General features: G+C 40.3%; 1 protein-coding gene across 4 annotated transcripts in view; it reads left to right on the forward strand.

Moving 5' to 3' along the window:
* The window catches only part of ITPR2 (inositol 1,4,5-trisphosphate receptor type 2), a gene marked incomplete at both ends in the record, with an annotated part of 472,402 nt that overhangs the window by 30,843 nt on the left and 415,372 nt on the right, over nucleotides 1-26,187 (forward strand). For all 4 annotated transcript variants that reach the window (XM_084254830.1, XM_084254833.1, XM_084254831.1 and 1 more), the window contains one exon: nucleotides 6,780-6,850. In XM_084254830.1, coding sequence (XP_084110956.1) covers nucleotides 6,780-6,850 — 71 coding nt within the window. The remainder of the gene's footprint in view (nucleotides 1-6,779; nucleotides 6,851-26,187) is intronic.

A 26,187-nucleotide genomic window follows, 5' to 3' on the forward strand; every position in this document is an offset into this window, starting at 1 on the left:
AAGGTGTGGGTTGTGAGAGGACTCACCAGAGACAGAGTGGGGAGCAGAACAGGCGGATCTACTGAAATACACTGCTGAGGGGAGCAGTGGGCAAGACAGGGATTGAACTCAGGTGGTAGCAGTGATAGTGCTAAGATTTTACCCGAAGGCTACCGGGGAGGCCTGGAAGCAGTTTTAGAAGTATTTGCAGCAACAAATCTGTGTATGATTGGAAAGCTTATATATAGAATTAAATTTACTTTCAGTATTGAACTAAAAATATTTGTTATTTTTTTAAAATTAATCACCTAAAAAGAAGATAATATGAAATTTTATTGGTCTAACTTATAAGAATGCCACATTTTAAATGGCATCCAAAGTGAATTTCATCTTGTCCTCCTAGACAGGAAAAATACAAGTGCAGCTATGAGTGAATTCTGTATGTTGCAGCTGTTTTTCATGTTCATGTTAGAACATTTTTTGGCAGAAAGTTTTATAATGAAACTATTTCCCTCTTTGGTGGTGTGAATTGCTTATGGCCACAGGATCTGTCAGATGTTAAGTATGCAATTTGACATTTGTAGAGCTGGGTATTTCCTATTCAGTTACTTCAAATTATGAGACAACTTAATGGGCAAAGAAGCCTAGATTGTAGATTCTTGAGGCTGGCTGCTTATTTGGGCAACTCGAGTAATGATAAGAAGTCCATATCACTAAATGATAAGATCTTAAGTTTTATAACTATAGTGTTCTAAGATTATTATGAGTGAATGGAACATACTGGTATTTTGCTTGGAATGATAAAATAATGCATGGACTTTTAAAAGATACCGGTAGGACCTCCCTGGTGGCGCAGTGGGTTGAGCACAGTGCAGTGGGTTGAGAAGCTGTCTGCAGCTTCTGAAGTGTGGGTTCGATTCCCAGCCAGCCAGGGAGGTTCCCACATGGTGCAGCAGACTTCTCCTGTCACGCCCGCTTCTTCCCTCCGCAGTGTATTTCGGTCTGTCTGCCTGTTCTGCTCCCCGAGCTTTCTCTGGTGAATCCTCTCACCCTCCCATGCCTCTGGCCTATACCCCAGTTCTTGTATAAAAAAAAAAAAAATCTTTAGGAAAAAAAACTAGATAAAAGATACCAGTAAAAGGCTTCCCTTTACTGGGAGGTGAAGGGGTTAAAGTCAGTGCTATCAAGCTATCAGCAGCCATTGCAGCATGAGTTTGATCCCCAGCCAGTGAGTTAACCCACATGGCACAGCAGACCTCTCTTGTCCTGCCCCCTGCTCTCCTCAGAAGTGTATTTCAGTAGATCTGCCTGTTCTGCTCCCTACTCTGTCTCTGGTGAATCCTCTCACTCCCATCACCTCTGGCCTGTATAACAGTTCTTGTATGCATAAATTAATAAATCTTAAAAATAAATACCAGTAAAGTTTGAAAATATGATATATAAAATAAGTGTCAGAATCTCTGTGGAAGAAGGATACTGCAAGCCAATTCTAATTACAAAATAGAATCAGGTTAATGAAAAGCCATGGAGGTAGAGGGAACTGGTGAGATCATGGGCGCGTTGTTTAAAAATCGAGATATAGGAAGGGGAAGAGACTGGCATCTACACAGCTGGTGATGTGATGGTAGAACAAGGACTGGTACTCAAGGGTTTTCCCCTCTGTTCCAGTGCTACTTCTAAATGACAGCAAAAGAGGGAGTTGAATGCTGTGCCAGGTTATGGGGGCTGGGGTTACAGTGGGTGGTGGGGGTTGGGGCAGGAGGGACAGATCAGATAGGAAACTAAATTGCAGCTAAGGGAGAAATTCAGGTGCTAGTAGAGTGAAAACCCCACAGCAGGCAGGTTATAGGCGATAGAGTTCTTAAAGTACTTCAAAGGCAATTCCATCTTGCTCATGAACCTAACCACCATCTTAACCCCTTTCTTACTCAAATTATGTTCATTGTGGATTCCCCACCTCCCCACTTCCCCTGAATTCACTTTCAGTATTCTTCAGAGTCATTTTGTTTGAAATGAACAGAATCACTTAATGGTACAAGGAGCAGGTATATCTGTTAGGCAAGCATCCGTTGTACAGCTGTGACTTTATAGAGTTGAAGATAGAAATGAATGAGAATAGGTTGAATGTAATGAGAACAGACTGAATGTTAGTTGAGTTTTAATGACAGATTGAGAATGTTAGCCTGTCCCTTTAATTGCCTGTTTGACTTACTGATTCAGACATTAAAAAAATAATTGTAGTCCATTAAAAGGTACACTGATATATTGATGTGAAAGGGGTTATTTGAAATGTTGTTATTTCTGGTTTGACAGTTCTGATAATTATCTGAGGCACACCTGGACAGGCAGTGCTTCTGGGTTTTTCTTCCATTCTTTTTTTTTTCCCCCAAAGATTTATTTATTCATGCATACAAGAACTGGGGTACAGGCCAGAGGTGTCGGGGGTGAGAGGATTCAACAGATACAGAGTGGGGAACAGAACAGGCAGACTGACTGAAATACACGGCTGAGGGGAGCAGCCATCTAGACAGGAGAGGTCTGCTGAGCCATGTGGGTATCTCCCTGGCCGTCTGGGGATCGAACTTGTGCTGCAGAGGCTTCAGACAGCTTCACAGTGCTGTGCTCAACCCCTTGTGCCACCAGGGAGGCCCCTACTGAGGCCTAATAGTTAAAGTCAGGCATTTTATGATAAAACAGAAATGGGCTGGCCCTTTTTGGGATTTACGATTTATGTATGTATAACTAAGAAATTCTGATGGAGGGTGATAATTTCTTTTGATAGAGCATAGTCCAGCCTACAGTGGTAGAACGGGGGCTATTAAAAATACATATTTCTAGTAGACATTGCCTTGGTCACTGATAGAGGGAGTCTGGATTGCAGAGTCACATCTTTCCAGTGGATCCCCATAACCGTATGATTGTAATCAAATGTTACGAAGGTTTGGGGAGAATAGAGGTGGTGTAAAAAAAATACAGATTCCTAGTTAGGACTGACTCCCAGAAATTATGAATCAGTAGCTCTGGACCAAGGAGCTTTTCTGTGGTGGTGGTGATGGTTATTATTACCTTCCCATGTGAGTTAAGGCATTAAACAAATTTGGGAAACTGATTAAAATGGTAATACCCTGACATGAGTTAACTAGGAGTGGAATACATGATTTTTAGATGATTTCTGCTCCTAGGCTAAAGGTTGATCCTTATATTTGTTCCTTTTCAGTTGTAAACTCTTGTTGTTAGGTTATAAAAGTTAACTGCCCCAGAGGTAGATGTGAAAACCTGGCTAATCAGTAGTAATCAATAGTATACAAGAAAAGGACCTGGAATTATGTAGGCTTAAACCCAGTGGAAGGCAGAGTGGGCTTCAGGGAAGACAGAGTTGGGCTTGAGTGTCATCTCAGGACCACTCACCCTAAACTTTGAGTCAGAAAGAAGGTGGGAAGAACCCCTGGTCCCCTGAACTTGTTGGGAGCACATCTGAATGCAAGTGGATTGTCTCCAGGATCACATTTAAAGGGGATGCTGATATGTGGGGTGATTGAGAGAGGTTGAAATGTTGAACTCCTTGATAAATATCCATATGAGGAAGAACTAGAGAGAAATAATCTCGTTTATCCCAGCGAAAGAAAACTTAAGGACTTATTTAATGTGTACCATAGCTCATTTGAGTAGATTCCAAGGATATAATGGTGAACAAGGTGGATTCAGTTTTTGACCTCATGGAGTTAGAATTTATTGGAAGATCCAGTCAGTTCTGCCTGCAGTTATAAGAAAGTGTGTTGACTGTGGTGATGAATAGACAGGGTGCTATTCAACCTTCCTATGATACATACCTCTAGCATTAGTGATACCAGAAAGGTGGTAAGTAGCTCTGTTCCACCCCAGGGGTGTTAAAGTGGAAGCTTCTGGGGGGTCTTGTAGAATTGTCAACCAGCTCCATAAAAATCCTATTTAACTTTAAAAATCCATGGTTGTGTATATCTTTATAACAGATTCATACCCTGGCTTATTTCCACTTTGCCAATCATGTCCTTTTCTATTCTCTCTAAACTCAGTCCCATTTATTTATTTTTACAAAATTTTACATTCCAAAAATATATTTTTGCTTTATTTAGTTTATCTGTTTATTTGGTTTTTCTTTTTACCACATAAGAATAAAATCATAGTGTTTGTTTTTCTCCGTCTGACTTATTTCACTTAATAGGTCCATCCATGTCATTGCAAATGGCAGGATTTCACTTTTTATTTACTTTCTGAATAGTATAGTATGTACCTGAATCACATCTTCTTTGTTCATTTGTCTGCTCATGGGCACTTAGGTTGTTTGTAGCTCTTGGGCTCTTGTAAATAATGTTGCAACAAACATGGTGCTGGGGCTCTATATAGTCCTTCAAATTAGTGGGTTTGTATATTTTGGATAAATACCCTGAGGTGGGGTAATTGGATAGAAATTCTCTGTAGTTCCAGTTCTTTAAATCACGCACGATGAAATGATTGTAAGTTTCACAGATGTTTGTAAATAATAGGACACAATCTTAGAACTGAAGTCACTCTTAATTACTATGTTTTTATCTGGCTGTTGATAATTGAAGGTAAGCATAAATGGTTGCCTATGTACCCAGTGATCTGATTTATAGCTTTTAGTTTTTTCCTTTCTGCTTGCCAGCTTCTCCCTGCAGGTGGGAAATTTTAGGAGCACCCTAGTGGGAGAGGGGGCTATGTTTCTGTGGAATGGCCCACAGAAAGGATGAGCAGAAAGTCAGTGCCATTCACTTTATAATTTTTATGCACTCTAAATAAGACTATGATTTTGTTGATCATTATGTTTGGCATTCTTAACTAATTAGAAAAACTGACCTTTACCTCACAACATTTAAAAAAATCTATTGCACGTGACAGCATGACATTCTCAGGACTTTCTGAGGCTTTCCCATTCGATGTTTCTAGCTGAAGCTGGATATTATGGAGGTTTGGATTTGCTTCCTCTTGACCCAATGTAACTTCCTGTCTCTAAGAAAACAGTTTTAAAGACACTTAAAAGGAATTTCTTGCATGCTTGGCAGCTGTTGTGAAACCACACTTCAGCAAACCATTCAGTGTGAATGAAGTAAATTAAAAAAATCAAACAAAGAACCATATTGCTTGACCGCATTAACATTTTGTTTTGTGGAATTTGGATCCCATAGAAAAATCTGTCTGTTCCTGCTAACCAGATAAACCAGGAACCAAAAGTTTCATTTGGTTACTCATCCTCATTCAAAGGGACATTTGATCACAAATGGGGGTTACCCTGTGTTGGTCTGGATGCATACCAGCGGATCTGGTTAATTAGCTGTTTAGAAAAACAGAAAGTTGCAATTTGGTCATCTCTCTTTAGTGAATTCATAGCTTTGAATGATTCACACACATTCTCACCCATTCTGGGGAGAGCCCAACCTCTCCCCGCAACTTGATCAGTGGAGAACGTGAACATTAGTGAGTCCTTGGTAGTCATGGCTTCCTCTCCAAACAGAAGAGTTGGGGCTGCTGACTCTTAGGTCAGAGAGCTGATATCTTAATAGGGATCAAACATGCATTTTGTGACTACAGAGGAACATATTCATTTGATGAATGTTTGTTAGATTCTTATTATGTGTAAAATAATTTCCCAGAAGAGACAGTATGATGAGGTGTAAGGCAGGTGAGGTGCCTGCTTTTATTTAATAAGCATTTACTTAAGGATCGACTTTATGTCAGAAGCTCTGAAGCTACCATACAGATAAGTCATTTTATCTGACTAACAAATGATAGGAAGCTGTAGTATGTCTCGAAGAAAACAGTGGAATTCGACTTCACTTTTAAAAATAGATGAAGTCTTGCCATTTTCAACAACATGGATGGAACTGGAGGGGATGATGCTGGCAGAAATAAGTGAGAAGGAGAAAGGCAAATACTGGATGGTGTCACGTGGGACAAGAAAGGCTCAGACTGAAACCAAACCAGTAATGAACTAGAAATATGACTGAAAATTGAGGGTACCAGACGGGGATGAAGAAGAAGAGCAGAGTGGGGCAGGGCCCCCTTGAACTCTGGTGAAGGACTGTGGGTGCTTTGGTGGTGACACACAGCTGAAGGGGGCGATCCTATGTCTCTGAGTCATATACAGTGTGTAAACCAATGTTACTTCAATTAAAAAAAGAGAGAAGAAAAAAAGAGAAAAGAACATGTTAGGGGGAAAAGGATGTCCCAAAGCAAATTCCATATAGGCTTTGTGGACTCCACCCCCACCCCAGGTCAAAGCCAAAGACACTGGGAACTCCAAATCCCATCACCACCAAAGGGAAGGTGGCTGGGACCTGAGGGTGGGGTTAAGCAGCCAGGTGGATACAAAAGGCAGACACGTGGGCTTTGGGGGGGGGCTCTCCATTTTTGGCTCTCCGCCAGCTCGCAGCTCCGGCCAGCTCTGAGAGTGACTTTGGGTTTCCAGGTCGTCGGATCGGGTAGGACGCATTAAAGACTTTATTTCCCTATTTTCTCCCTGAATTGTACATTTTCCTTATTTCTTTTTCTCTTGTAAATAAACCTTTTATTAACCCTTTTGCGTGTGTCTGTAGTAGAGTATTCATAAGTCCCTTTAAAGCGCGCGGGTGAGGACCCACAGCCAGGAACCCGTTTAATATCGGGGTTGCTCTATAACAAATGCATGTGCAAAGATCCAGAAAAAAAACTTTTTTAGTGAAGAATGATACATCATTATTGATGTAGTGTCTGCCTGCTTTATGCATCTGATGATAATGACAATCTGAACTTGTTTTTCTTTCTAGGTTAGTGGATGACAGATGTGTGGTCCATCCAGAGGCTGGAGACCTTGCCAACCCTCCCAAGAAGTTCAGAGGTAAGAATCTCTATATACTTTTATTATGTCAACTAAGGAGGAGATTATTTTTGTATCTTAAAATAGGTAGTGTTAACATTTTATTCAATGTGAATAAAACTGAAAAATGTGAAACTTTCAAAAATATGTCCATTAAAAATTCCTTCAAAAATTTCCCCATTTTTTTTTTTTTTCTTTACATACCGAAGAATTCACACTGCAAGAACAGTTTCGATTTTTGTTCTCTGGACTGGAGTTTATCTGTTGGAAGGATATCTTGATATTTAACTGTGCAGGACCATTTTTCAAACCAGGAAATATAGCTGAATAATATATATCTCTATATGTCTGTGACAGTTCTACTGTAAATGTTAGTGTTTTATTATCAACTCTTTAATCTTTGTAAAATTTCTAGAAGGGTGACAGTGATGTGTTAGCAATAGCTTTTAAAATTTCACCATGGATGGCATGTAATAACTAGCAATTATCTTAGATCTCCTAAGTATAACTTTTGACATATCTTGATAATCTCAGCTGAGAAATTAGTCATAATAGGAGCCTGACTATAACTCAGCTGTGACAAAGGATTGGTGGAATCTGCCGTGAATTCCAGACAACTAAAACCAGTAATTAAAAGCTTGTTCAAATCAATTTCATAGTTGGTGTCCACTTAGGATAATAAAAACAGTTTTAAGACAACATTCATTTTGAACACATTGAGTAAACGTTTCTTCTCCCAATGGTGAATAACGGCTTTCGTAAAGGATAAAAATCTAGAGAAAGGGTCAGAGGGATTCCCCAGAGTCCCAGCCCCAAGTGGGGATGTGCCACTGACTGCACTGGGAGGGGAGAGGCCTCTGGTCGGTTCTTTCTGATTTCAGGTCCTGGGGAGACGCTTCTAACACTGCTTTGTCAGAATATCACGCATGTTTCATTTTCTCTAAACCCAGAATGTCCCAGAAAGAGTGAGTGACAGGCACAGTAAATTACTGTCCTTTTGGTTGAATTGGTTAGTTGGAGTAAGAGAGCCACATTTCCCTCCCTCCCTCCCTCCCTCCCTCCCTCCCTCCCTCCCTCTTATTTATGCATACAAGAGCTGGGGTGTAGGCCACAGGTGCAGGGGTGAGGGTGAGAGGATTCACCGGAGAAGTGTTCAGAGCAAATGCGGACAGCAGATCTGTTTGTAGCAGGAAAAGGCATGGGGCGCAAGTTCTGACTGTGCTGCTTGCTGCCTGTGTCACCTCTAGTAGGTCACCTTTCCCCCTGGAGCTTCTGAGGACTTCTGTCTGGTTCTTGGGAAATCCCGGGGCAACAAGAACAGTGCTCATGGCCCGGGGCTCTGTGAAGCTTGGAATTGTTCCCAAAAGTCCATGTAAAAGCATTTTAAGCCATTATACAAATGATGGTTAACTAATAACAGGAGGGCTGAATGCATTTCCTTCAAAACATACTTTACTCTGCTATTACATGATGAATTCTTCAGGGGCAGCGTTTTATTGTTCTCTTTTTATATTTTTCAAACTTAGAGCCTTGCCCATAAAACATAACCAGAACATAGTTATTAGATACTTTCTGGTGAGAGACCCTAACTTTGCCTGTGATCACATGATAAAACTTGGTCCCCAGGGGTACCCCGTACTTTGCTGCCATCCGAGCGGATAGCAGCCTTATTTTTATTGTCCTGCCATCAGGGGAGATCAGTCTAACTTCAGAATTTGTGGCTGCCTTTTAACTTTTCCTTTTCCCTGAGCGAATTGTTTCAAAGTGCAAAGATTATTTCACTGTATCCAAGGGAATTGGGGGAAGCAAGTCTAAACCCAGGGGGACACTAGCCACAGGTACTTGGTCTTGTATTATTCAGCAGGAACTGGTTCAAAGTATGAATCACCCCAGCATGCAATCCACCCCTGGGAGATGGGCTTCCGTAACCTAATTCTTTTTTTTTTCTCTTTTTTTTTCTTTAAATATTTTATTTTATATAATTCTTACATCTTTTTTCATATTTGCACAATGTATGCATTTTCATTTTGGTTATATTCCCCATACAATTGCACCCCCCCCTCTTATTTTGACTCTAGTCCTTCCTTTCTCTGCCTCTCCCCCCCTCGTAGTGTGTCTCTGGTTTATAGTTGCTTGTTGATTTTGATTTTTACTTTGTATTGATTAGTCTTTTTCCTGGTCTCTTATTTAGGTTTTCTAAATTCCTGCTATGAGTGAGACCATCAGTATTTTTCTTTTTCTTTCTGACTTAATTTGCTGAGCATGATCCCTTCTAGCTCCATCCATGTTGCTGCAAATTGCATGTGTTTATCTTTTTTGATTGCTGAGTAATATTCCATTGTGAATATGTACTACATCTTCTTGATCCAGTCATCTGTTTTGGGGCATTTGGGTTGTTTCCATAGCTTAGTTGTTGTAAATAGTGCTGCTATAAACATAGGGGTGCAGGTGCCCTTTTGAATTAATGATTCTGTGTCCTCTGGGTAAATACCTAGGAGCAGAATTGCTGGATCATATGGACGCTCCATCTTTAGCAGACTGAGGAATCTCCACACAGCTCTCCATAGTGGTTGGACCAGTTTGCACTCCCACCAGAAGTGCAGGAGAGTTCCTTTTTCTCCACAACCTCGCCAACATTTATTGTTGCTAGTTTTTTTAATATGTGCCATTCTCACTGGTGTAAGATGGTATCTCATGGTAGTTTTGATTTGCATTTCCCTGATTGCAAGTGGTGTTGAACACTTTTTCATATGCCTGTTGGCCATTTGCATTTCTTCTTCAAAGAAGTTTCTGTTTAGCTCTTCTGCCCATTTTTTGACTGGATTATTTTCTTTGTTTTTGTTGAGTCTCATCAGCTCTTTGCAGATTTTTGTGATCAGTCTTTTATCATTAGTGTTGTGTGCAAAAATGTTCTCCCAGTCAGTAGGGTTTCTCTTTGTTTTGGTTATTGTCTCTTTTGCTGTGCAGAAACTCTTTAATTTGATGTAGTCCCAGCTGTTGATCTTTGCCTTCACTATCACTGCTTTGGGTGATGTGTCTGTAGAGATGTCTTTGAGGTGCATGTCATGTAGTGTTTCACCTATATTTTCTTCTATGTATTTTATGGTTTCAGGTCTGATGTCTAGTTTTTTAATCCATTTTGAGTTGGTTTTTGCGCATGGTGTGAGGTAGTGGTCAAGCTTCATTCTTATGCATGTAGTGACCCAGTTTTCCCAGCACCATTTATTGAACAAACTTTCTTTGCTCCAGTGCATGTTCTTTGCTCCTTTATCAAATATTAGTTGACCATAAATCTGTGGGTTTATTTCTGTATTTTCTATTCGATTCCATTGGTCTGTATGTCTGTTCTTGTTCCAATGCCATGCAGTTTTGATGATTATGGCTTTGTAGTATGGTTTGAAGTCTGGGAGTGTGATGCCTCCATTCTCTTCTTTTTTTTTTTTCAGAAGAGGTTTGGGTAATCGGGGTTTTTGGTGATTCCATATGAAATTCATCAGTAATTGTTCTATTTCTTTGAAGAATGACATTGAAATTTTTATTGGAATAGCATTGAATCTGTATATTGCTTTTGGTGGGATGGCCATTTTGATGATGTTAATTCTTCCAATCCATGAGCAGGGGATGTCTGTCCATTTCTTTGTGTCTTCTTCTATTTCTTTTAATAGTGTTTTATAGTTTTCTTTGTATAGATTCTTCACCTCTTTTGTTAGGTTTATTCCCAAGTATTTGATTTTTTTGGTTTCAATAATAAAAGGGATGTTTTTTTTTTTTTATTTCTTCTTCAGATTTATCATTTGTGTATAGGAAGGCTACTGATTTTTGCATGTTGGTTTTGTATTCTGTCACTTTACTAAACTGATTAATTAGTTGAATTAGTTTTTCTGTGGAGTTTTTGGGGTCATATCATATCATCTGCAAATAGTGATAGTTTAACTTCTTCTTTTCCTGTTTGAATTCCTTGTATGTCTTTCTCTTGTCTTATTGCTCTGGCTAGGACTTCCAGTATTATATTGAAAAGTAGTGGTGAGAGTGGACATCCTTGTCTTGTTCCACATCTTAATGGAAATGCTTTTAGCTTTTCGCCATTGAGAATGATACTGGCTGTTGCCTTGTCATATATGGCCTTTATGATGTTGAGGTATGTTCCTTGTATCCCAAGAATTTCAAGGGCTTTTATCATGAATGGGTGTTGTACTTTGTCGAAAGCTTTCTCAGCATCTATTGATATTATCATATGGTTTTTATATTTCTTTTTGTTGATATATTGGATGACGTTGATTGATTTTTGGATGTTGAACCATCCTTGCGTCCCTGGAATGAATCCTACGTGGTCGTGGTGAATTATCTTAAGGATACATTGTTGGATTCTGTTAGCTAAAATTTTATTAAGGATTTTTGCATCAGTGTTCATTAGAGAGATTGGCCTGTAGTTTTCTTTTTTTGTGTTGTCCTTATTCGGTTGTGGTATTAGTGTAATGTTGGCTTCATAGAACGTGTTAGGTATTATTCCTTCCTTCTCAATTTTTTGGAAGAGTTTGTGAAGGATAGGCACTAATTCGTCTCTGAATGTTTGGTAGAATTCATTTGTAAATCCATCAGGTCCTGGGCTTTTGTTTTGGGGGAGGTTTTTGATTACCATTTCAATTTCGCTGCATGTAATTGGTCTGTTTGGGTGTTCTATTTCTTCTTTATCTAGCTTTGGGTGATTGTAGAGTTGTAGGATTATTCTTTTGATTTCTGCTGTGTCCATTGTGATTATTCCTCTTTCATTTGTGATCCTGTTTGTGTTTTCTCCTGTTTTTACTTTGTGTGCCTGGCTCGGGGTTTGTCTATTTTATTTACTTTTTCGAAGAACCAGCTTTTGGTTTCATTGATCTTTGCATTGTTTTTTTTAGTTTTGATTTCATTTATTTCTGCTTTGGTTTTTATTATTTCTTCTCTTCTACTGGTTTTAGGGTTTTTTTGTTCTTTTTCTAGTTCTTTGAGTTTTGAGATTAGGTTGTTTCTTTGAGTTCTTTCTTGTTTCTTGATGTGAGCCTCTATTGCTATATATTTTCCTCTTATTACTGCTTTTGCTGCATCCCATACATTTAGGAAATTGGTGTCCTCCTTGTCATTCAACTCAAAGAATTTTTTAATTTCTTCTTTGATCTCCTCATTAGTTCAGTGGTCTCCAGCAGTGTGGGTTTCAATCTCCATGAGGTAGTAGAGTTCCTTGCCTTCTTTTTATGGTTTATTTCTAGTTTGATGCCTTCATGGTCAGAGAAGATGGTTGGTATGATTTCAATCTTGGTATATTGTTGATGTTTGTTTTGTGTCCCAGTATGTGATCAATCCTGGAGAATGATCCGTGTGCGCTTGAGAAAAATGTGTACTCAGATTTTTTGGATTTAGTGTTCGGTAGATGTCTGTTAAGCCCAAGCACTCTAGATCCTTATTTAGAGCTTTAGTGTTTTTACTTATTTTTTGTCTCATTGATCTATTCATTGTTGATAGTGGTGTGTTGAAGTCTCCCACTACGTATGTGTTTTCTCTCATGTCTGTTTTAAGAGATGACAATAGTTGTCTGATATATTTTGGTGCTCCTTCATTTGGTGAGTATATGTTAAGGAGTTTTATTTCTTTTTGAAGTGTTGTCCCCCTGATCATAAAGTAGTGACCGTTGGGGTCTCTCTTTACCTTTTTGAGTTTGAAATCTGTTTTATCTGATATAAGTATAGCTGTTCCTGCTTTCTTTTTTTGGTCCTTTTGCTTGTAGGATTGTTTTCCATCCTTTAACTTTGAGTCTATTTTTATCTTTTGTAGTTAAATGTGTTTCCTGAAGACAGCAAAAGGTTGGGTTTTGTTTCTTAATCCAGCCTGCAACTCTGTGTCTTTTTATTGAAGAGTTTAGTCCATTTATATTTAGAGTTAATATTGATATGTTAGCATCTGTATTTGACATTGTGTTTGTCTTTCCTCTGGTTTTATTTATTTATTCTTTTAGTAACTTTTTTTTGGCCTTCTTTCATTGTTATTCATTCCTCTGTTGGTTCTGGCTTTAGGACTCCTTGTAGTATTTTTTGGAGTGGGGGTATAGTCGTAATGAAATTCCAGAGTTTCTGTCTGTCTGGGAAGGTCCTTATTCTTTCTACATAGAGAAAGGAAAGCTTTGTGGGATAGAGTATTCTTGGTTGGCATTTGTTGTCTTGGAGTCTGTTGACTATGTCCCTACACTGTCTCCTTGCCCGTAGTGTTTCTTTGGAGAAGTCTGATGTCAGTCTGATTAGTTTTCCTTTGTATGTTATCTGTTTCTTCCCTCTTGTCAGCTTCATTATTTTTTCTTTGTCTTGGATTCTTGGGAGCTTTACTATTGTGTGTGTTGCTGTATTTTTCCTTTCGTCATGGAAGTTTGGTGTTCTTGCTTCTTGTATGTCTATTTTCAGCTCCTTTATGTTTGGGAAGTTCTCTTCAGTTATTTCCTTGAACATTTTCTCTGTTCCTACATCTCTCTCCTCTCCTTCTGGGATTCCTATAACTCATATTTTCTTTCCTCATGAAGTCAGATAGTTCCTGAAGTCTTTCTTCGGTCTTTTTCCTTTATACTTCTCTTTCCTTTTCTGATTTGGTTCTTTTTATTTCTGTGTCTTCAAGAGTACTTATTCGTGCTTCCATTTCATGTATTCTGCTTTCATTGCTTTTCCCAGAGTTCTTTAGTTCCGCCATTAATTCTTTGATCTCCTGCATTTCTTTTACTTCCCTCTTTAGGGACTCAATTTCATTCTTCTGATTGTTGATTATTTTTCCCTTATCATTGTTTTCCTTTATGACTTCTGTCAGTTTTTTAATCACGGCAATTTTAAATTCTCTTTCTGGAAGGCTCAGAAGTTCTTCCAAGTCACTGTTGTTGCCATCTGGTGGGTGGTTTTCTCTTTGTGGTGTGTCTTTGTCTTGAGGAGTTGCTAGGTTGCATGTAGTTTTTCTTCTCCCTTCTGCCTGTCTTCTAATTTGCCGTATGTGTTGGGACACTGTGCCGCTGGTACTGGCCGGCATTTTTTTGGTGTGCTCTTTGTTGGGTTTTGGAAACTGGCGGTCCAAACCAGTCAAATACTGTTATGCCAGAAGTTTAGTGAGGCAGTGGTACTTTAAGTATGTTAATGGTAGCTGTCACAGAATTTTTCCTCCTTCTGTGTTTAATTACAAAGGTGTGTCTTGAAGTCCCAGAAACTTCCCTGGAGGTGGGGCAGCTGGATTGCATTCTGGGTTCCAAAAAAACTAGATCCCCCTCTGGGCTCCAACTTCCTGCCTGGCGGACCAGGCTTGTGGGGGCCTTCAGCTCACCTCTGGCTGTGCAGGGAACCTTCTCCCTCTTGCTCTGTGGGGAGCCTTCTGCTAGTTTCAAGTAGTCTTTATTGAAGAAAGGTCCCTGTTCTAAAATGGCGGTGTGGAGACGCACCCCCCTGTGTGCCCAGTCTGCCCTGGCCATGGGTGCCCGCTCCCCCTCTGGGCTTGAACTGCTGGCCAGAAGGGTCCTGGCCTGGGCGAACTTCCCTGTTTACCTCTGGCTCCACCGGGAGCCTTCTGCCAGTGTAACTTAATTCTTCAGGTCATTGTCTTTGCTGATTTGATCTCACTTTTTGCCTTTGGTTTCAGACCACGCCATTCATCTCACCTTACTCGCTGCTGGAGAAGGGTCTTTCCCAACTGGGGACACAGGGTCCCCTTTTGTCTTAAAGCTTCAATTCTTCCGTGATTCTTGAAACCCCATCCTGATGGAGCCCCAGAGGAGAATTCCCGGGGATGGACTTGCTTCTACCCTGGTTGTCTCACTGCTCAGCAGTCACAAGCAGACTTTGCTGTCACAGATGGCTAGTCCTTTCGCAGTTCCTGCATGGAATGTGTTCATCCACTTTGTTCTCTTGTTTTACCCATCTACATGAAACCAGTTAGCTTTCTGGCTAACTTTGCTTTGCATAATCCCCTGAAGGTCCTTCAATTTTGCTGCAGATGGTGGAATTGTTTATTTTCTCATAGCTGAGTAGTATTCCACTTTGTATATATACCACATCTTCTTCAGTCAGGTATCTAGCTATTGTAAGTAACACTATAGTAAATGTTATAGAGCATATAATTTTTTGAGTTGATGGTTTTGTGTTCTTCAGATCAATGTCCAGAAGTAGGATTGCTGTTATTTCTATTTTTATTTTTTAAAGATTTATTTTTAGGGCCTCCCCTGGTGGTGCAGCGGTTGAGCACTGGCTGCGAAGGCAGCAGCCTCTGCAGCGCCGGTTCAATCCCCGGCTGCTGGTGAGGGTCCCACATGGTGCGCAGACCTCTCCTGCCATGCAGACCTCTCCTGCCGTGCCCACTGCTCCCCTCAGCAGTGTATTTCGGTCCATCTGCCTGTTCTGTTTCCCGCTCTGGTTCTGGTGAGTTCTCTCACCCTCCCGTGCTTCTGACTGTACCCAGTGCTTGTATAAATAAATAAATAAATAAATCTTTAAAAAAATAAAGATTTATTTTTATTTTATGCATACAAGAACTGGGATAGAAGCCAGAGGTGTGGGGGATGAGAGGATTAACCAGAGACAGTGGGGAACAGAAAAGGTGGATCTACTGAAATATACTGCTGAGGGGAGCAGTGGACGAGTCAGGAGAGGTCTGCTGTGCCATGTGGGTAGCTCCCTGACCAGAGATCGAACTTGTGCTGCAGTGGCTGCAGATAGCTTAATAGTGCTGCATCTTAACCCCTTGCACCACCAGGGAGGCCTCTCTATTTTTAGTTTGTAAAGGCAGTTTCAGACTGCTTCCAGATGCAGTCCAAAATGACTGCATCAACTTCCACTCCCGTGTGCTCTCTTTCTCCATATCTTCTCCAATACTTGTTGTTAGGCGTCTCTTTGATGTATGCATTCTCACCTGTGTGAGGTGAGAGCTCGTTGTAGTTTCTATTTGCCTTGCCCCCTTGGCTCTAAAAGTCATTGCTTTTTCATGGATTTGTTCTAGGATCAACACCCCTATTTTTCAGGCATGTCCACCAAGTTTCCAGGCCAGGCTCCCTTCCTGTAATTTTTTGTTTTCTTTCATTGTTGAGGTAATGTTGCATGTGATTGAGAGGCCAGGATCATACCCTCAGGTGTATGCTACCACACCGCTGTCACTTTTCAGATAATGTGTCATATCTCAGTTCTTCCTACAAAGGATATTCTCAAATTAATTTGGAAAGTTTTTTGCTTTTCCCATTCACCTTATGATTTCTTCAAGTGAGTTTTAAAATTTCAGAACTGGTAGGCAATTAAAAGTAAATCTAGTTCAGTTCCCTGAACCTTTTGAATAAGGAGCCAACATTTAAAACAGGTTGAAATGATTTTCCCGGTAAACATGATTTTAAAGGTGTTTTTCTCAGGCTTTATCAGACTGCCTCACCTATGAACAGAGTAAACGGAATTTTCTCAAATAAACAACCTCTACAATCTGGCAGACAGCTATTTTCAATAGAAATCACAGAATAACATTAACAGAAACATAGTGGCTTTCTCTTAAGTGAGTGTAAAATTCCTTTAAGGATCAGATACTTTGTCCTTTCTAAAGATAAACTTTAAACTTTGGAATAAATTCAGATGGAAGAGGCATTGCAAAGGGCTAGTCGAGAATTCCCTGCCACTCATATCCCCTCACGCCGGCATCTTACACACTCATGTGTTGGCCAGCAGAAGCGCGCAGTCACACACTCTTGACTGAACCCCAGATTTCCTGCACAGCTCACCAGTATTTAACTTATATTCTTGCCCCTTCTGACCCCATCAGGATTCTGCATGGCACTGACTTCTGCGTCTTAGCCTTCTCTGGTCTGCAACCCTTTCTCAGTCTCTCCTTGTCTTCGTGCCTGGGATGTGAAGGGTGCTAGCCAGGTAGTTTATAAACTGGCCTTGTCTTGGGCCTGTCTGATGTCTTCCTCATATTTGCTCTGGGCTAAGGTTTTGTTAAGAGCACCTGCAAGGTTAAATGCCTCTTATCAGGGCACTAATGTCAACTTGATTTATCACTGCTCTTGTTTCTGATTTACAGTTTAACCCTCTTCCTCACACAGGACTGTGAGTTTCCTTTAGTTGACTTTATTGTCCTTTGGTTTTCTTCCTGAGTTCCTTTATATACTTCTTTCAGTCTCCAGAAAACTCTTCTCTGGTGTGGATTTTAATAGAAGTCTGTGTATTGATACATGTGCATTTTCTGTTAGGAGGAGAAACTGATTTAAATTTTAAAAAGTGAGGCTTGTGTGTGTGGTTTTATTGTCATCGGGGAGATATAGAGGGTAAGGGAGAGCCTAGGGAGCCACCACCCCCCTTCCTAGAGGGCCGAGGACTAATTAGAGACTTCACAGCTTGGGGCCATTTGGCCATCAAAGTTCCAGCTCTGAGATTCTGTGGTCATTTGACACGTGACTGTTTTGGCCTCCACTGTGCCTACAAGCAGCAAGCCAAAGGTCATTCTAAAGTGGTTAGTCAGAATGCTTCAGAAATTGAAACTGAAATAGAGAATATCCTGGCTGGGTCACTGTAAAGCAGGGAGTGAAGATCAGGGACTTTGGTAGATTTACAAGCTTATTCCTTTAAACTCAGTGCCTTCTGTTTGCATAATTCAGGGAGTCATTTAGAAGGCTGGGCTCTCACCTTTTGCCTCTATTTGTGGAGCTGACACATTCAAGCATGTTAGTGAAAAGAGGTCATCTTGCTATGGAGAAGCTTTGACTCTTGCAGTGGACATTCTTGCCTAACAGATTCTGCAGGATGAAGCAATTACAAGTAGCTCCTCTACAAGTTTAGCACTGGCTGTGTTGAGTTTCTTCAGATTTGGTGTAAGGGCATTTTTTTTTTTTTCCATCAGCACATGGCAAGTTTATTCAGGAAAAGAGAAAAAGGAGAGAGATGCCAGCGTAGACACAGACAGAGTGTCTTAAAAGACAAGAACTGCATTTTTGAGAAGTGTTGGTTTAAGACAAAAAAATGCCTGCATAGACACAGGTGGGTTTGAGAGCTGCCTCAGGGCATTTTCTTAAAATGAAAACTATTTCAGATTGGCAATAACTAGCCTTATTGAGCATTTACACATGCTCCACTGAGTTTAAAGCTCTCAGTGTATTAACATTTAATGTGGAAATTGTAGCTCTCCCATCTTGCAGTTGAGAAAGTAAAGTCTAAAGAATTCATGCAATCACCTTAGGGCTGCTGAATTCACTGGCTGTGGATTTGGAGTGCAAATGAAGTCGTCTGGCTCCAGAGTTGTTTGTTTTTAAATTATTTTACTATACTGCCAGTGGAATTATGCTCTTATAAGTTCTATCTGTTGGTTTTATAAAACCACATAGATTAAATCTAATCCCTGGTCCCCACAATAACCTTTTAAACACTGGTTACAAATGATCATATTTCTCTAGATTTTTTCTCCTACGCTCTTAATTTTACAAAGTTCTTTCATCTATCGCCAGTTACAAATTCTTCACCAATTTCTGCAGTCTTTATCTTTGGTCTTGTTTGTTTTGTGGTTAGGTTGCTCTTTGTTAGTGTAATTCTCAGAGGTATAAAAGACCCCAGCTTAGCACATTGGGTACATCTGAAAAGAATCTGTCTCTTTGGGTAGGTCATGGGGTAGCCCAGGACTCCCTCAGTTAGCTCCAGCTGTTTGTCAACCCCAGTGCCTGATGTGCTTTCATTTGCAAATCTCAGCCTCATTTCCCTCCTCCTGTGCGATGTAATTGGTACTTTGAAACCAAGTGGAGAATCCCTTAGATTTCACGTATTAGGTTTGGCTCATTATTCTAACCTGCCCAGCACCTACTCACTCACTTTCTCCAATTATTTATTCTAATTCCCAGCTTCAAACATCTTGCAATTTGTTAAGTGGATGAAAAGAGAAAAGGTGTGTGTTGGCATAGACACATGTGTCTGTCTTTCATGTGTCTCCCAGTGTTGCTAGGTATTCCTGAGGACAAGTAGGTTAGAATTGTGTTAGTTGGCACACTGACAGACAGATCAGTCTCTGAAAGATTTGGAGGGAAATTAACAGTTTGGGAGGTGATCCTGGAAGCTGGGGGAAGGGGTTCTAGTGAGCCTGAAGGAAGAAAAGGAGGTGCCTGCATTCATGCCCAGCCCTTCGTAACTGGGAAGTTGGTCCTGTGGGGTCTTCTGAGGAGCCATATGGAACATGCCTCCTTGTCATGGAAAAGGCCTGCTTGAGGCCAGGGAGACTGGGGCCAATGTCCATCCTTGGTGGGTTGTGGATATCCCTGAGGCCATGATCTCCCTCCGTCCTATGCATGCTGCATTCCTTCTGCCTATAGTGTGCAGGTTTTCAGGTATCTGGGAACACCCTTATGAAGAGAAAAAGAAAGAATTGCAGGAGGTTGGGTGTTGGAGGTTGCTGGCTTGCTGGAAACTGTCCATTGTCAGTGAACTTGGGTCTACTAAAAAATTTGCACCCGTGTCTTGATTTAAAAGACCTGCAATTAGACTGTAAACTCTATGACTATGTTAATCTGTGTTCTGGTGAATTGCCAAGACCCAGGACAGTGCTTTTCACTGCTAAATGTAAGTTCATTGGTGTCAAATGTACATTCTAATGTATCAATCTATAGTATGACTAGCAGAAGACAAAAACTTTTACATGCATTAAGTGACATTTTCTCAGGTAATAGCAATTTGTAATACGTTGCTATTCAACAATGTTTAGAAACTTGCAGTGGATTCTCAAGCTAGCACTTACATGATTTATTCTAAATCCCCTGTGAATGGTGCAGCTGTGTTATTCTGGTGTATCCATAGTAAGTCTTATTAAAGAACTTCTAGAGTGAATCCCCTATTATTAAACTCTTAAGTGGAAGTGGAAATTGATAGTAGGTTTACTGTACTCACAGCTTACTGAGAAAGGCCTAGGGATGAAAGGAGAACAGACCACTTGGTCTTTCTGCTTCTCCTGGTGCATTGACTCAGGATGGTAAAAGAGCTTGTACTTCAGGATATTTTAATCTCTATTGGGCTGTTGCTATGGTTCTGAGTGGTCCAATAGGATCCCTTTGCAAGTCTCGTGACCTGCTACTTCAGGCAGCACTGTGCATCTAAAATGTGCATGCTGTATAAACTTCAGTTTGTGAAGTTTAATTCTCTCCAGGTAAGTAAGAAGTACTGGACAAGAAGTTAACACTTGTGGTCACGTGATTTGGAGGAGTTGGAACAACTCTCCAGCCCCCACTTACTAAATCGTGTATCCCTGGGACAGTTTTCTTCCCTTCCACTCTTGTGTATGAAGTGTGTCGTGTGTCTAAATTCCTTTTAAGTTCTGAATAGATTTTGTGTGTGAGTGTTTAATAGTCAAGACTACTCTTTCCAAGAATAGAAAATCCTAAATACGGAAATCCTTAATTTTGAGTGCTATGATGCTGTTCCTCCTGCTACCATATTTAATTCTTACTAGCTCCATTTTACAACTGTGGAGACCACATTTTAGAGAATTAAAGTACCACATTGAAGGGCACACAGCAAGGAGGTGGTCCGACAGGTTGGTTTGAAGCTCATGCTTTTCAACCGTATAAAATCTCAGCTGCATTTAGCAGAGATTTATTGAATAGTCACTGTCACTGTGTGCAACGTGGTGTGTGAGCTAGTCGCTGTGGTTCAAATGAGTCAGAGATCAGTGCTGCACTCAAGGAATTTGTAATCTAATGAGGGAGATCGAGTGAATATCAATAATTATAACATGAGGTATAAAGTGATAAGGGCTACATTAAAGGTATGACGAAGGTATTGTGGGAGGGTGGAGATTTTAATTTCCTGTTTTGAGAGGTGAGGAAAGCTGCTTAATTAGGATAGCATTTGACCTGTAACTGGAAAGATCTGCACCTGAGGGACAGGGCTATGAAGGGCTCTCAGGCTTGGTATGCACTTTTTCATGAAAGTAGTTCCTGGGGTAATAATTGGTATGCAAATGAATTTCCCCTTTAAAGAGCAATGGAATGTTTGGTATTCTTCTGAATGTAATACTGAGACCAAAGTGCCAGCTCATTACCCCAGTAACTTGGGTCTTCTGCTGGGAGGCAACCAAACCAGTGATAGCTAAATGCAGGCACTACCGCTGCACTTGCACCTTTGCTAATAATTAACATTTAGTCCTTACTCCTGTCAGGTAGTGTTTGAAATGTTTTGTATCCTATGACTCCATTTAATTCTTGCACAACCCTAAGAGGTATGTGTTATTATCTGATTGTATTAGATAAGGTGTTGTAACAAATATGACAATGGCAAAAACCTGTTGCTTATATCAGGTAGAAATTTCTTTCTCACTTAATAGTTCCTAGGTCTGTGGTCCGTAATAATCTTGGTGACTCTACCATCCTCTCAACATTTGGCTCCCAAAATTGCTCCAGTAATCCCTATTTCCCAGTCCCTGGAAAGGGGTAAGAGGAATCCCGGGAGATTCACCTTTTTTTAAGAGCACATGTAAAACTGCATATATCACGCCCAGTCATAGCTCAGTCACATGGTATTTTGAGTCAAATGGTGGCCCTCCCAAGAGATAACTCCCAATACCTGGACCCTGTGAGGGACCCATATTACCTTCTTAGTAAAAAGAGACTTCAAAAATGTGATTAAGGATTCTGAGATGAGATCATCCTGGATCATCCAGTGACAAGTGTCTGTACAAGAGACAGAAAAAGAAAAGACAGAGAGGAGAAGGCCACGTGAAAACAGAGAATAGAATTATGTTTCCACCAGTCAAGGATACCTGGAGGTACTGGAAGCTGTAAAAGGCAAGAGAAGATTCTCTCTTAGAGCCCTTAGAGAGAATGTGGCCCTGCTGACATCTTCCCTCTGGCATCCAAAACTATGAGAATAAAGTTCTGTGGGTGTAAGCCACTATGTGTGTTGTAATTGGTTATGGTGACACAGGGAACTGGTAGGCATGGCCACATCTTGCTGCAAAGAGACTGAGCAATGTGCTGGTTAGTGGGCTGGCCATGTGTCTACCTAAAACTTAGGATTCTGTGACCTCAAAGAAGAATAGAATAGATATTGGGGGGAAGGGCAGTCCTTTGTGACATCCCATTTTACAGATGAGGATATTGAGGTATAGTGAAGTAACTTGCCCAAGGTTATTCAACTAGAAAGAAAATCAAAACTTTGATTGAAATCCATACCCTTAGACACAGACTATCTTGCCTTTATGCCCAAGGGATTATGGGAGCTCATAGAAGAGGATTATATATGGCTTGGGAATTCAGAGAAAGGAGGAGTGAGTTGGCGCTGTGGAAGAACAGTCGGTTATTAACCAAGGGAAAGGAGGTAAGCGAGGAAAAAGGCATTTCTGGTTGAGATGTGGAGTAGAATCACCCATTTGTAGTTGTCGTTTTTAAAAATGTTAAAAATTCAGGAGAATGTGGCAGAGATGAACTTGGAGAAGATTCCAGATATACATGGCCATATATACCAACTGAGTCATTTGATTTCTATGTTAAAAATAATGGAAAACTATTAAATAATTTTAAGGTAGGCTATGACATGGTCAGAATTGAAATTTCAAGAGACTATTTCTTACATGGAGAGGTTGGAATGTAGGAAGGAATACAACTAAGAAAATTAAAATAGTTCAGAAAAAAAATTGATAGTGGACCAAGATAGTAGCTATGGATGGGGAAAAGAATATATAATCATATTAGGACTTCATGACTAGTTGTATGTGAGAGTGGGGTGGGAGGGAAAGAACATGCCCTAGAATTCTCCCACTTTTCAGACTTGGGCATTATGGGTAAATACTATTTACTGAGATATGGGATGTAATAGTAACTACTCAATGGGGGAGAAGAATTGTATCAGTTTCCAGTACTGTGTAACAAATTACTCCCAAACTGAGTCTCTCTCCTTCCCTCTCTTCCCTTTTCCCATCCTACCCCCACCCTGCCCACCTTAGGACAAGTCTTTCTCTTATTTGCCAAAAGCAATAATTTAAGTTTATACAAAGATCTGTACATGTATGTTTATAACAAATATTGGGAACAACCAGAACCTCTTGCAGTTGGTGAATGGGTAAATGATACATATAATGGTATATCCACACAATGGAATACTACTCAACAGTAAAAAGGAATGAACTATGAGTACATCCAACAATCAACAATCAACTTTTACAGATGAATCAGCAATGAGCTTTTACAGGTGAATCCACAATGAACTTTTGTACAATGCTAAATGAAAGAAGGTAGACTCGTGGTGTTATATATTCTCTCTCTCCATTTGTATGCCATTCTGGGAAAGTCCAAAGCAGAAAAGGGGAATTTAGTCAACTCAAGGTAGAATAGCTCTGAGGGGGGGAAATTTGCCCTGAAATGATTAGAAATTTCATTCACCCAGAAGTATTCTTTGATTTCACAGAAAAAAATAAATGAAATCTCTCCCTTTTGTACTTCATCACATTTTTCACCTCTGAGGCTGGCTGTGCTGGGAGATGGTGGAAGAGATTACTCATTCAAGACTCTTTGCTTCTGTGAATCTCAGAAGAGGGTCTTTGGTTAGGTCTTCAGATATTTTCATGATGCAGTATTAATTTTGGGGAAAAGAATTATACTTCTGATAGTATAATAAAATACATTGTAATCACTTCTACAAGATGTTTGCTTTCTTAAGTAATATAGAGGGTTAGAGTATTTGTACCTATGTTAGCTTCATCACTAACAATGTAATCCTTAGGAAAGTAATGCTAATTATTTTATTCCATTGGAATTTCTTTGGGAAATGCCTTTTTTTTTTTTTTTAAAGATTTTATTTATGCATACAAGAGCTGAAGTGCAGGCCAGAGGTGCAGGGGTAGGGTGAGAGGATTCACCAGAGACAGAGTGGGGAGCAGAACAGGCGGGTTGACTGAAATACACTGCTGAGGGGAGCAGTGGGTGAGTCAGGAGAGGTCTGCTGTGCCATGTGGGTAGCTCCCTGGGCGGGGATCTAACTCATGCTGCAGTGGCTGTGGATAGCTTCATAGTACTGAGACTTAACCCCTTGCACTGCCAAGGAGGCCCTGGGAAATGCCTTTTTTTTTTACAGAACAGTTTCCAGGAACACATTGTAGTGAGAAGTATGTACTGTTTGTAGAACTGAAACCATCTCTCTCTCAAAAACTCTCCAGTGAATTAAATAGTAGCTACTTTAAAATAAATTCTTTCCCTCATTCTCTTATTAATATTAGGCATATTACAAGGGATATTAAAAAGTCAATTGACTTCATTTTTCTCACATCTGCTATAATGTAAATAAAGTATCTTCAGTGGAAAGCAAAATGTCATATATGTATTATTTTGAGTTAGAACTATGTGAAATAAGATTGTATTTCTATGGTCTATAAATGGCGCGCCTTATTTTACGCTCTTCTGAGTATTAATTAAATTTAGTTATATTTTGTTTGTGAAAGTCACTGTGTATTGCCCTAAAGCTTACTAATCAGTAACTTACTCAAGCTACCACCAAGATAAAAGGTCTGTTTGCACATTGTGAATTCAAGTTCAAGTCAACTGCCTTTCCTTCCCAGGTGTTGACTTAGTGCCTGAGCCGTTTAAAGATCTTCTCTGATGAGGTGCCTTGTTTACTTTTTGTGGTTTTCAAGGTAAATACAGCAACTTCAGAATAAAGCAAACATTGCTGGCAGGTGGCAGTGTTTGTTTTACAAATGCCTGGATGCAATTTGGAAACTTTTTCTTTCATAGAGTAAAACAGATTAAAAACCTAACAAAGTTGAGATCCAGCCTTGGTTGGGATACTTCACTGACTGTCCCTTTCACTTCTCGAGACTTGCTCACGTTCTGTTGACTGGGAGCCCCTATAAAGATTTAGGCCTGCAAAATGAAAGTGATGGGTCTCTAGAACTCAACAAATCTTGGTCCTTCATTAGTGCTTGCTGGTAACTGTGATTGGTATGTGCATGCATGCGTTCATGTGTGTATGTGAATCTTCTGCTGGTTGTCTTAGAGGTCAGATTTCCAGAAACACTCAAGGATCCACGAACTAGAAGATGATAAGCTTACCCAGAGAGTGTCCTATCATGGGCGTCCACAAAGAGCTAGGCTAAAAATAGGTTTTAGACTAGTATTTTCTCAAAGTCAGAAGCTACAGCTGTGTTTAGAAACAGGGCTGCAGGTTTTGACCTTCTAGTTCTGTTTCGATGCACTGCATGATACAAAAGTGCAGCTTCATTGTAGGAAGCCTCACAGTTATGCAACTTGTGTTCTGATTGTATCTGCATAATTAAATACTTCCATGTGGGTAAATATTGGAAGGAAATGAGTTAGTTAGTTGGGAGTGGGTTGGGAATGAACGTCATGTTAGTTGGGAGTGGGTTGGGAGTGAATATCATGTTAAAAAAAAGCAGTGTGTCCAGCAGACAAATGTCAAAATAAAAAACAGCTCATTGAGTATAATTAATTTTTTGACATAAAACAATAGAATGGAAGTCTTCCTTCTATATATTTGGCCTGCATTGTTAGTAAAAGGAAGGCATGTGTCGCCACTAACTGACTTAGCTACGCACAAGCCAAGAAAACAAGATCACTCTTTACTTTCACTTAACACAAGGTATGGTTCTCACTGTTCTAAGTTCTTCAGATATTCTGCCTCTCCCTTCCTGGTTCTTCTAAATCAAGTTTTTAAACAGCCTGAAGTTCAAGACTTACCCCTTAAATAACCTAGGAATGCTGACTGTCTTGAATAAAACCTTTGGGACTTGGAAAGTGACCCTTTCTGCAGGGAGAGCAAAGGTACCAGGAGCTTTGAGTGCCTGTGTGCTGTGCAAGCTGAAGGCAGCACCCGTGGTGCCCAGACCACAGGAGGTGATGACCCCAAAGTGCGAGTTAGGGAACACAGAAGTCCTGGGACAGAGGTCTAGATGTGGTTGTTGGGGGCACTCAGGATCCTTTCAAGGGGGTCTTTGCAAAATCAAAGGCTTTTTATGAGGCTCCTGAGACATTACTTGCCTTTTCCATGCTCATTCTTTGAGTGTACTATGGAGCTTTGTAGAGGCAATGTGAAATGTGCATTTTGGATATCATCTCTCTGTTGGCTAGTGAAGTATATGTTTGTGTTTATTGTGCTGCGGATGTCTCATTTTCTCTTGTCAGTCACTAGAAACAGTCACTAAAACAGAACCTCTTTGGGGTCTTAAATAATTTTTAAGCATGTCAACAGCTCCTGAGACCAAAAAGTTTGAGAATTGCTTGCTGCAGTGAGAAATTACCTTAAGCCTGGTATTAAAGGCAGCGCCAAGCAGGGAGGAGGCCTCAGCCGGGGTCAGGGGAGTAATTGGAAAATCGGCAGAATGCAGGAGTACCTGGGAGGCAGGGCAAAATGAGT

This window comes from Talpa europaea (genome assembly GCF_964194135.1).
Source record: "Talpa europaea genome assembly, chromosome: 15".
Classification (NCBI taxonomy): domain Eukaryota; kingdom Metazoa; phylum Chordata; class Mammalia; order Eulipotyphla; family Talpidae; genus Talpa; species Talpa europaea.